This window comes from Propithecus coquereli, unplaced genomic scaffold (assembly GCF_000956105.1).
Source record: "Propithecus coquereli isolate 6110/MARCELLA unplaced genomic scaffold, Pcoq_1.0 Scaffold149, whole genome shotgun sequence".
Lineage (NCBI taxonomy): Eukaryota > Metazoa > Chordata > Mammalia > Primates > Indriidae > Propithecus > Propithecus coquereli.
The window spans coordinates 2282584-2295497 of record NW_012139302.1 but is presented as its reverse complement, the minus strand read 5'-3'; the positions used below and the strand labels follow the sequence as shown (position 1 = coordinate 2295497).

General features: G+C 37.1%; 1 protein-coding gene across 4 annotated transcripts in view; it reads right to left on the bottom strand.

Moving 5' to 3' along the window:
- Positions 1–12914, bottom strand: part of APP (amyloid beta (A4) precursor protein) — a 269005-nt gene that overhangs the window by 165140 nt on the left and 90951 nt on the right. For all 4 annotated transcript variants that reach the window (XM_012640140.1, XM_012640141.1, XM_012640142.1 and 1 more), the window contains exon 3: positions 8921–9050. In XM_012640140.1, coding sequence (XP_012495594.1) covers positions 8921–9050 — 130 coding nt within the window. The remainder of the gene's footprint in view (positions 1–8920; positions 9051–12914) is intronic.

Sequence of the window (12914 nt, the reverse complement as noted above, 5' to 3'; positions counted from 1 at the left end):
TCAGCTAATGCCATTTTTTTATGTTGGATTTAAGCCACCTTCCTACCCCAGAAACTATAGTAATAGCTGCCTGTACCATTCTAAATGTTTCCTTACATTCCATTCCTCTTCATCTGGTTATAATTATTCACATGACACAAAACGTGGAGCCCTAAATCCCACAACCTTGCGTAGGTTTTGTCATACACAAATTGTATTTTCTACTACACTATTTGGAAAGTTATTTACTGGTTTGACTAGTTGAAAAAATTTTTTAAATCAAGACAGGATCTCGAGTTTGTTATTTGTTCTGGGAAATAACATGATGAGGAGTGGGTTCTAAATACATAAGGGAGGATGTTTCCTTCCTCTGCTGGGGCTAGGCAGTGAAGGCAAGCCACAAACCGCCCGAGAAAGGGGCTCAGAGGTTGCCAGAGTACAAAGAGAACATTGATGAAAGTCCATTTTCTTCCTTGATTCCCCACCATAATCATTTGTAATGGTTTACCTCAGGATAAAAGAGAAAATTCCAAGGCAAAAAGACACAGCTTGAGGTTAGCTGGAAACATTGGTTTCCATATTAAATTGATGTTAAAACAGCAAGCTGAAATGTTGTGGGAATTATCTAGTGATTTCCAAGACTGAAGTATGTAGATGTAAAGCAGCTGCAAATAGTTTACTGGTTGGCCCAGGAAAGTTGATGTTTCAGATCATAAGACCTGATATCGACCATTCCAATCCCTAATATAGAGAGAAATAAAAGAACTCAAAAGAAATCCATTGTGTTCAGCTGACATTATTAAATCTAAGGCATTTTTTCTTTTCAAGATAAAGTAGGTGAAAACAACTAAAAATGTAACCATGAGCATTTGAAATTTAAGTTATGCGTCACTTTACTTCTGTGGATGTCAGTGTTTGTGTGTCTGTCTCTATCTTTCCCTGTATATACTGTATATGGAAACAATCTAAAAGCAGTATCTAAAAGAAATCAAACACTAAATGTGCTTTACTGTTCATTATATTAAACTAAACTATAAACTACAGGGGCATAACCCACTTGTATAGATAACCTATAATCATCTCAAATTTTTGATTTTCCTATTACAGTATCTCTTGGAGAAACCTACAATACACGTATACAATTAGTGATCCAACTTAACAGCGCTGGTATTTCATATAAAAGTGGTAAAACATGAATAACTGAAGCAGCAGGTGATACCTAAGGTTTTGCTCATTTTTTTAAATGACTGAATTAATAGCTTTAAAAAATTTCCTGCCCTTACAAATTCTAAACTTACTTGCCAAAAAGCAAAAAGTACAATGCATATACATAAAAGAGGTATATATTCAATATCAGCTTAAAAGTAATTTGGATATAAATTTAAATTAAAAATTAAAAATTAAAATACTATCTATTATAAATGAATGAAACGGTAATGCTTTTTAAAAACTATTACCCTTATCATGACCAATTACCTCTTCTTCCTGAAAACAGTGAACCATGTTCTTCTAACACATATCCTTTCAGTTCCTACTTTGAGAACTTTGCCTACCCTTTGTCTAAATACCTAAAATACCTAAAATATACCCCCATTCTTGCCTCTACCCTTAAAATCTTGTCTCAAATGCTACTTCCTGCCAAGTCTTTCTTAAATTTCTCAGCTAGAATCCCCTACATCCATGCAAACACCATAAACTCTGTAAGAGGAGGAACCGTATTTCACCATCTCCAGGGCTCATACACTGTAGGTGATCAATAAATATTTATACAATGACTATATTAGTCACTTTTATAGGACTTATTTCTCTGTGAATAGTCAATTAACTGTTTTCTAATTGGAAATTTGGAGAAAAATTTAAAAATTTAAAATGGCTTTAAACAGAAATTAATAGTGCTTTTTACTCATTATCAATTAAAAACTCACAGCTAAATGTAGGTGTACCTATACTTATTTTAAACTCAGGATCATAAATCAGTATTAAGATTTTCCTCTATATTTTCATAAACAAGTAGCACATATATCTTATTAAAGCGACTATAAGATTTATAAGGCATTCAGCCAATAACTTTCTAAAAATCAACTGAACACAAATGTATCTACCAGGATGTTTATCACAGCTCATTTATAACAATCAACACAAAAAAAATAAAGGAAACTACCTGAATGACCACAAATACAGGGTAAACACATTATAGTGTCTGGCACGGTGTTACATTAAAAAATGTGCTCTTCAGGAATATTTAATTTCATAGATAAAATAGTATAAAATAGTATAAAAATGTTAGGTGAAAAAAGCAGGTCACAAAACAGGGAATATTTATACAACTGTCAAAAACAACAAAAACAAAACATATATGAAAAAAATGTAGACTGAAAGGAAGCCAAATGGTTTTGATTATTTCTAGATGGTGGTTTTCTAAACCTTTGTACAATAAACATGTTATCACTTTTGTAATCAGAGAAATGTATTTCAAGTACACATTTGCAATTCTTAGCATGTATTACAAATGAGATATCCATTAACCTCACTGTTCACTTTTCAAAGCAATTACTAAGAAGCCTTGGAACCATATCATATCAACTAAAGTCAGATTTCTTTTTCTCATGTTATCATCACCTAGGACCTTCACGGATAGATGAATTTTGTGTTTTAAGAAAACACCAACAAACACACTCATAGGACATTACAACAAATTTTCAAAAACTTATTTTTCTTTTTAATGACTCCTGTCACTTTATGACACCTGAATATAACTCCAGTAAAGAACAAAAATTAAAGATTTAGCTAAGTAATTCACCCATGCTATAGGAGCTCTTATCAGACAAAACATGAGTTGTTAAAAGTCCCAGAAAGAAGACTGAATAGCAGGTACAATAATTAAAATGAGAAGAAAGTAAACTGGAAATGGAGCCAACAAAAATAACTACGCTTTTTTTCTTTTCAAAATTTGATTTTAAAAAGAGTGAATCTTCTTAACTCATCCCCATCACAAGCTTTAGAAAGCAAATCAAGCTAGAGCCAAAATGACTGGGGCCAACCGGAAGTTGAGAAGGGACAAAGAAGTATAAAACCAGCCTTGGTGGATGACCTAACTAGAAGAAAATTATTTTTATAGGTTTTTCTGCTCAATCAAATGGGAGGGGGCCTTCCTGACCCAGTTGAATTTACTGGGTAATGTAAGTTCTTCCCATTCATCAGTCCAGCCCGAAACAAATGTAGCTCCCAGATGCAATTATTGGGAAGAAAAAATTAAACGAGATCAAGGATCTGCCCAAGGAATTAGTGATGATTAATGCTGCTTAAATTTGGTTGAAGATAATAAGAATGGAGGCATTTTCTTTTACTTTAGCAGCATAGTATTTTTAAAAATATATTTTCCCATAAGAAGTTAATACTGTATAAAGATCAACTACCAATAAGTAAAACAAATTAATGACCATTCTGTGTGTTCTTTCAAGTCCTTTGATTTTTTTTCCACCATTACCTTTGGTTGTAGATACAAAATTTTACATATTGATTTCATAATCTTTTCCTGATAATAAAAGCTACTCATTTATTACAGAAATAAATAGAAAAGGGTTTCACTAAAATCAAAATCACCTATAATACTACTATTTGGTGATAAACATTGGTAAGATTTCTTTTCCGTGTACGTTTTCTTTTACTTAGTTGAGAATTAGACTTTATGTACCGGTCTGAAGCATGATAAACTTGGAGCATTCAAAGGTCTTCTTTTTATGTGGAAGACCACATAAAAGGGAGTCTGATGTCTCTCCAAGGATGGCTGATTAGCCTCTCCTGATGAGGAAATGCACATTAAGGCTCATTAAGTACCATTCTCATCATGGCGTATGTACAGCCTCAGCACATGCACCTTGCTGGGGACGTCATAACTGGAAGGATCTAGAAAGTGCAGCTCAGTATGGACTGGAGGAGCCATGGGCACCGACTCCCTGTCACACCGCATTACTGTGCTGGGACGTCTGGGTGTTTCCAAGATGTTTAGACTCTACAACAAAAACGTTCCTCCATCCCCACCTCCATTCATAAAGTTTGGCAAAGTCTCACGTAACGCTCTTGAATATTGTGTTGTGTGATGTGTCTCAAGAGAATTGCTGTTTATCATGAATCCAAAGAACTACCCTTGTACATTGTCAGAGTATCCAAACACATCCTTTTTACTCTAAAGAAGATTAAGATAGGTGTAGATGATTCACGCAAAGGCAGCCAAGAAACCTAGAAAATAAGGCATACTTGTTCTTATTAAAGCAAAATTAAGAGGAACTGAATATCTTTAATTTCTCATCTGACCATACTTGAATAGATTCCTGGTCTATAGGAATCTAAGAATAGATTCCTAGATTACTACTTACCTGTTTGTAAAGTCTTGATTACAAAATGAAATAGAACAGCATTTAAGGAAGGGATTCTCTAACTTCTCATTCTTCTTTTAGATTAAGTTATTAACCTCACTTTGCCCCCATAATTCGACAGTAATTTATCTTGCCTTTGCTGGCCAGAGGTGAGCAGAAAAGTGCAATGTCAACAGTGGCTATATTACAACGTGAAGGGAAGTCATTCAAATGGAAAGGAGATGAAAGCTTTGCAAAGAAAATATTCTCCTTAAGTAATAATAATGATGTGCTTGAATCCTACATGAGATAATTAATAAAATGTTCATATGATTAAGACAGATCTTACACTCTGGTTCCACAGGTACTAACAAAAGTAAGTGGTGAAATGAGAAAGCCAACTCTCTCTCAAGGGAATCTTCCACTCCATGGGAAGAAAGTGGCAAAGGCAACCTGATACACATTCCTCATCCAGACAAGAAATGCAGGATACTCTAGAGCAACTATGTCCAAGGCAAACACACCATTTAGAGAAAATGACCCAGTGTAATGCTGGATCCTTCATCTGATAGAGAGGTTAGGAAGGTTGCATGCCAGACATAACAAGCATTTTTCTCTCTTCAAGTTTTGCTTTGAATTTTAATACGCTTAATGTTTAGGACAACCTTATTTTGTTTTCTAGGTCAGTAAAAATAATCTCTTTTGTCTAAAGATATATTTGGATACAGTTCAGAGATTTCAGAGAGTACTTATGTTAATACTGAATAGTAATCCTTTGTTCAAGCAGTAAGTAATATGAAAGAATGTTACCTATTACTACTGTAAGGCAGAAAATATTATCATGTCGAGATTTACCCTGGGCCAGGGGTCATGGTGGTCTCCTTTGTCAACACAACACAACATATGTTGTGAGTATTTTAGAAAGTGTTATTTATTGCCTCTAATTCACAGCCGTTCCTCTATGGTTCAATTTTGAAATGAGGTGAGTATTTGCTCTAATACAAATTTTTTAACATACTCTAAGGAACACTGGACTAAGAATCAAAAGACCTGGAGTGAAGTCTCATACAGTGCCATGTATGAGAAAGTTAGGTTTCATTTCATTGATGTCATTAGAAATATACTGTTGCCAGGCACAGTGGCTCATACCTGTAATCCTAGCCCTCTGGGAGGCCGAGGCGGGAGGATCACTTGAGTCCAGGAGTTTGAGACCAGCCTGAGCAAGAGTGAGACCCTGTCTCTACAAAAAATAGAAAAATTAACTGGGTGTGGTGATGCGTGCCTATAGTCTCAGCTGCTTGGAGGGCTGGGGCAGGAGGATTGCTTGAGCCCAGGAGCTTGAGGTTGCAGTGATCTATGATGATGCCACTGCACTCTAGCCCAGGTGACAGAAAGATGCAGTCTCAAAAAGAATCTTAAGCTCTGGTGCTTACTTTACCACTTACTAGCTGGGTGAGTTACTGCAAGAGATCCAACCTCTCTGATTCTCTCTCTCTCTCTCTCTCTCTCTCTCTCTCTGTATATATAGCCTGTGAAGTGAGACTAACAGAACCAACACTGTTCCCCTCACAGAGGAAGTATTTCAATGCATGCCCTATGTAATTACTAAGGGCTTAATATCACTCTGGGTAAGAGATTAAGAAATCAAGGGGAAAAGGAAGACAAGGAATGGGGGAAAGAAGGAAGAAGCAAAAAGGAAAGGGAAAAGGAAAGTCAGAAAGTAGGACGATCAATGTTAAAATTACTGGGACCAGGCTGTATTAGTGCAAATAACATGTACATGAGTTATATTTAATACATCCATGTTTTTCAATTCCACTTCCTGAAATACCAGACACACTGTGCATATTCACAGAGGCTATTTCATACACTTTGTATAATACTTCTGGTTTGAGACTTTTGGAAAATTTACCACTACCTAAGAATCAAGCAGTACCCACATTACTTTAATTCTAATTGAAGCTCAATAGCAAAGCAGGAGACAATGTATGTTCCACTTGTCATATTATGGTCTAATTTCAGGACCACTGGAAAAAGAAAAGGAATTCATAAAATAAGAAAGTATGATAAATGATTCAAATAGGCCAACTACCTACTGGAGATATCTAATGATTATCTAGTCCCGTTTGTAGTCAAGAACAGTTAGTGTCAACATGCTTATTTCATATCAGATACTAAACCAGAACTAGGAAATTTGCTTAACATGTCACAAATGACCTATCTTCTTAATTTATATACATTCACATCAAAGAAGCCCAGAATCTGTTGCAAAGATGAAAGAGAAATCTGGGGACTGCTGATGGCAGAGCCCTGGCAGGAATCAACTCCCCAGAGAAAGAATTACTTTATGGGCTTCTCTCTATTTCTCCTTTTGAAACCCTCCCCACCCCATGCATTAGGGCTCTGTAAGTATTTGTCAGTGGAATGATAGATACATTTTGAAGTGGTTCTCTTTCCTTAGTGATTAAAAATATAAGGTGAGGATAGGTTTTTAACTTTACTATCAAACAAGTGTTTGCTAGATGAGATTAATTATTAAAAATCATATTACTTAAGCTGTAGTTCACTAAACAGGACATAATGCAGTTGGATCACAATAAAACAAATATTGACAGTCTCAGTGTAATCATATTGTCATGAAATCTTCTGAATTTGTATTTGGATCTAAGGACCTTTTTTACATCTTTTTATGCCTCGCTGCAGTGTTTGTTCACTTAGAGTTTCAATTCACCGTTGCCATAAGAGGAGAGTTTTTTAGAAATGGGAGGTTCAGGGAACATGGGCAGAGGAAGTGGTTGGCAGAAGATACAATCAATTTTGGGTCAAAGGATATTCACCACAACTACTGGCAGTAGGTAGTAAATTACAGTCTTAACGTGGATTTCATCTTTTACTCCATTCTAATACAAACAATTCTACATAGAATTATGAAGCAGAAAGATCTACGTAAAATGGTAATTCAAACGTAAGTTCCCTTCTGAAAGATGACGCAGTTTTGAGTGTCATATCAGGCATACTACGCAATAATGCTCGTCCAAACACCTACTGCCTGTTCTCAGTGAGCTTACATTCTAATGAAAATGTATTTCATAGAACAGGCACCTGAGAACCAAAAGAAACAAATCACTAACAAGGTCTGGCCCACCTAATTAACTGATTCATGATCTACTTCCTAACTTACACTAAACTGCATGGTCTCTGTGCTTGTTTCTTGGTGTACTAAGTTAATTTGAAATAGACAGTTCCTAGAGATAAGTGACCTCTATACATTTTCTTGAAGTAGTTCTGTATCCAGTATTTCAGTGCTATTAATTGTTATTTTCATCTTATTAAATCTTCACTTCTTGACCAGTCAGACAGAAAAAGGCTAGAGGCTTTGGTAAAGTATTAGGAATAAGGAATAAAGAGGAATGAGGAAACTCTTGAATTATCAAATGTTTAAGAATCTGGTTTCCCATACCTTCTTCATCAATTACATTGTGAGTAGTAAATCCACCAGATGAAATCTCCATTCTAATAATGTCCAGTGTTTTCTATTTGTATTTCAAATTATGCACATGAATGAACAGTAATCAGTATGCTCTTATGACATTCATTTTTGAACAAATATTATATAGATCTCTAAAATCTTCAGTAATTACCCTTACTTTCTAAGTTTGCCCTTGGGACTTTATTTTGAAAGTTCCTTTTAACCTTTACAAGAAGTCACTGGAATGCATATCAATATGTGTCCACTGTTTCCATCTACAGATCTCTGTATCCTTATTTACCATCTTCCTACTGATGAATAAACTTGAGAAAAACATCGAGATGCAAGCTATCGGTTCAAAAACTGTTGATTTCTGCAATGCCTGGTCACGTAAAAATATCAACTAGGAACAGGCTAATAACCAAGTCAGATGAAAGATAAAGTATGATAGTGCTTCCAGAGGGAAAAAAGTATGATACCACACAAAACTACTCCATTTCAAAGACAAAAAGTTAAAGTAAATTTGAGGTTGGAGAGAGAAACACACATTAAACCTTAGGGATCAAACTGTTTCCTCTAGTTTGATGTAAACAGGAAAAAAAAAAAAATCCCAACTCCCCTTTACCAACTACCACCAAACAGGAAGAGTAGTTAGTTGGTTGCTGTAAGGGAATTTTTAAAGAAATCAGCGAAACGCTGAAGTCTCATACAGATTCTTTCTTCCATGAAGTCTATGTGGAGAAACACACAAGGCTCTGATTCCACAAGTCTAGACAATTAGTATACATGAGAATCATCTATGGAATTTGGTAAAATAAGGATTTCTGGGCTCCACCACCAGGCATATTTCATTCAATAGTCCTGGCACTGACCCAGGAATGTGCACTTTCAATAAACACCCTGGATGAATTCAATCTGAGGCAAGGAACTAAAAAGTACTGCTCCTGTACTGTCAGAGCACAGAACACTACTGTAGGAGTCCAAAACACATAGTACAACACAGAGTGACAACATGCTGCAGGACAAGTCTGTGCATGGACCTAGTAAGAACATCCTCTTTTTCATCCCCAAAGACTAGGCCACCAATCAACGCTGGCGCCATGGCTGGGTGGCTCACCTAAGCAGCGGTAGGGAATGACAATGTGGGCGTGGGTCTTGCACTGCTTGCGGCCCCGCTTGCACCAGTTCTGGATGGTCACTGGTTGGTTGGCTTCGACCACGTTGGTGATCTGCAGTTCAGGGTAGACCTGGGAGAGCACACACAAAAAAGTAAATTCTTACTTGAAACAGAGGTGGGAAGGCACAAGCACCTGATAAACCTCCACCATTATTACAAGGTATTACTATTCCCTAAAAACATAAAAGTGACAAGTACCTAGTCATTCCATTGCAAACATCAAGCAATGTGACATTTATTTTATTGCATGCATTCAGACTTAAAATACCGTTTTTCAAGGGGAGACAAAATGGAAACAAGAAAGAGAAAGGGAGGATTCTAATAAGCATGGATTGTTTTCAATGCAAAATAAACCAGCGTGGGGATGATGGTGTCCTAAATGTTATAGTAAATATGCCTCGGAATATTATCTTTACTTAAATTCAACCTCCCCCCTACATCTTGCTGATTAGATAAATATTTTACATCCAGAATATGAAACACAGTAAGCTTTCAATATAAAAATCCTTTTCTTAATCCAAGTAATTTATATGAGAATAATTTATCAAAAAATTATCAAGGCTGTCATTTACTAAATTCTTTCATTTTTTATTTATGTTTTATTTTTTTTAGAGATGGGGTCTCACTACATTGCCCAGGCTGGAGTGCAGTGGCTATTCATGGGCATGATCATAACACTCTACAGCCTCAAACTCCTGGGCTCAAGCAATCCTCCTGCCTTAGCCTCCCTGGTAGCTGGGGCTACGGGTCAGGCCACCACAGCTGGCTTAAGGATGTCATTTACATAAAGAACTGCATTCATGAATTCTCTTCCCTCTATAACTAACTACAGTCCTTTGCTTTTATCACTGTTCTGAGTAAATCATGGTGTTTACTGAGCACTTGGAATGAAATGTGAAACTTGATCAATTAAAATATATTTGTGAAATATCAAACCACTTCTATTTATTGAGTAGAGATTGAAAAGAAAACTAGAAACACAAAAATCTATTTCCAAAATGGGTTTCCCTTGCATAAATCTTGCATTTTATTAATAGAGTTGCTGTTTTACCAGAAAAATCACAATGAAAAGAAAGAACTAGGGGCACAAGAAAGGGAATGGTTAGAACGGGCCATAAAATCTGAAGTGGCACAAGTGAGAACATGAGGGGCGTTGCACACAGTTAAGGGTGGTGGATCGATGGAGTGTGAATCTCGGTGTGGGCTAGAGGATTTTCGGCACAGAGGCCCCAGAGAAAGCGAGGTGGTGAGAAGTAGTACGTGGACAGTCAGAGAATTAAAATTAAGATTTTGGAGGAGTTGTGGTTATTGGTCATTGCCAGGAGTATCATATGACCACTGGAGGGAATCGGTGACACAGAACGAGGAGGGCACGGTCACTGGAGGGAGGAGAATCTGGCAACTGAGAAACTGTACTATTGGGAAGATGACTGAGGTAGACATTAAAATCACTGAAGAATCAGGAAGGGAGAAGTTGTACTGGATGACAGGAAGCCAGGAGCTAAAATCTTCAAAGCTTGAGGGTGACTGTCACTGAGGTGGAAAGAGGTCTAGAGACGACACCAACGGGCAGAGGAGGGTGTCGATCCAGTTTGAAAGCATGAACTTCACAGCTGGCGCTGGGAGGGGGTATTTTAGGGAGGAAAGGGGAAGAGTGTCTTAGAAGTGAAAATGAGGAGGAAGGAGGACATCCCCACCTCTAGGCACAACTACGAGGACTGTGAGGAAAGCACGTCCACCTGAGAAGGCTACACGGGACGTGGTGCCTTCCTTTGGGGGAGAACGAAGTTTCTGAGCAAGAAGAAAATGTGCACAGTGCTACAGGCTATAGGGGATTTTGATTATGATCGTCAGGGGCATTCAGAAGGCTCAGCGTGATCCTGTCTTTACTTAAAATGTTGATATTCCTGTTTGTCATGGATTTTTTTTACATTTATTTTGATATCCTAATATATTGCATTAAAGTACTTTTTATCTCGATTCCTGAGTGCCTCATTCACCTCACCTTAGTCCTGGCCCCAAGAAAAATCAGTTAAAAAATAAGGCACCAAGAATGGATAAATATGGGGTACATCCAGACAATGGATTCAATGCTAAAAAGACATGGGCTATTAAGCCATGAGAAGACATGGAGGAACTTAAATGCACATTGTTAAGTAAAAGAAGCCAATCCGAAAAGGCTCTGTGCTATATGACTCCCACTATGTGACATTCTAGAAAAGGCAAATCTATGGAGCCAGTAAAAAGATCAGTGGGTGCCGGGGGGCGGTGGGTAGTGATGAATGGGCTGAGCACAGAGGATTTGGGGGGCAGCATAACTATTCTGCGTGATAACTACAGTGGTGGATTCGTGTCATACGTTTGTCCAAACCCAAAGAATGTGTAACACCAAGAGCGAACCCTAACGTAAACTGTGGACTTTGGGTGATTATGATGTGTCAGTGTAGGTTCATCGGTTTTAATAAATGTGCCACTTTGGTGGGGGATGTTGATGATGGGGTGGGGAGGAGTATATGGGAAATCTCTGTACCCTTCCTCTCACTTTTGCTGTGATCCTAAAACTGCTCTAAAACATGAGGTCTATTTAAAAACAAAAATTAAAAAATAAGGCACCAATCAGTATTAGCAGTGTGGGATAAATTTGATGGTGGAGGTATATGCTAGGAGAACACAAAAAAAGTGTCTCTAAATCAGAATCCTGGGGTGAGCGTTGAGAAAGTTATTCTTGAAAACACTACCAGTAACCAAGCTCCAAAGGGAGAGAGCTTCCTTCCCTTTATTTCATTTTGTTTTTAACAGTATCTTAACACCTCAATACATGCATTTGAGGGTCACAGAAAATGCTCTACTTAAAAATGCCACTAAAAATTTATTATTCCCATGGCTTTTTTCTATATAATGAAAAGCGAAGTGGCTTTTTGTACTGGAATATAATTTTCCCACCACCTTTACTTGTTTATTATATCACAAAAGTATAGCACTCATGAATCATAAACTCTATGACACTAGAGAGTTTGCTCCAAGGGACATGACTTTATGTGCAGTAAAGTGTGAGTTACTGCATTTTTCTGAAGGGGTTCTAGCTGCCACTCCTCAGAAATATTACCCTGCTGAGAATTTCCTCAGGAGCTGTCAGTTTTCTGTAAACCCTGTGAGGAGGCACATTCCCATCATGGTTCCTTCTTTTCAATTTAAAACCAACACATTGTTTGCAGGATACAAATTGATTAGTAGGAGAAAAGGAACTCTCACACGTTGGTTGCAAACCTTCTTCAGATTCCTATGGTTATACCTGGCGCAACAGAGCAGTAACGTATTAGCTTGACAATTTTCAAGCAGGTAGAATTGCAAATTGACATATTAAAATCCGTGAAGACGGGGCTTCTCTCTAACGATTACTACAGCTTCATATAGTGATCAGTCAAATACAGAATTTACTTCCAGTTCCCACCATGAAATCTAGGGCATACTTTACATGTTATTTTCCCATAATTCATTTTCTCCCTCCATAACACTGACAATGATAGGTGTTAATATGCAGATGCATGCGGAGATTATAAAATCTGAACCACATAAAGCCTGCGCATGTTTTGCCTACTGCCCCATTAAAATGGAAGCAGTAACTTCAACCTGATTCAGTTACATTTACTCAGAGACAAGGAGTTATTAATTTGGATTTGCCAAAGATAATACAATTTTGCTGTTCTAAAATCAGGAGGCGTATTTAAAGGGAGAGGAAGAGCAACAAAAAAAGTAGCACAATTTCTTCTGAAGCCCTGCAAGGTCCTGTAAAGAAAGTGATTACCACACGCACAACTCTCTCCCAACTCAGAAGGCAAACAGCAAAACAAAATGAAACAAACATTAAAATTCTGACAAAAATTCCCAATATTATGCCTAGATTTTTATTAAATAACTCCAGTACATATCCACA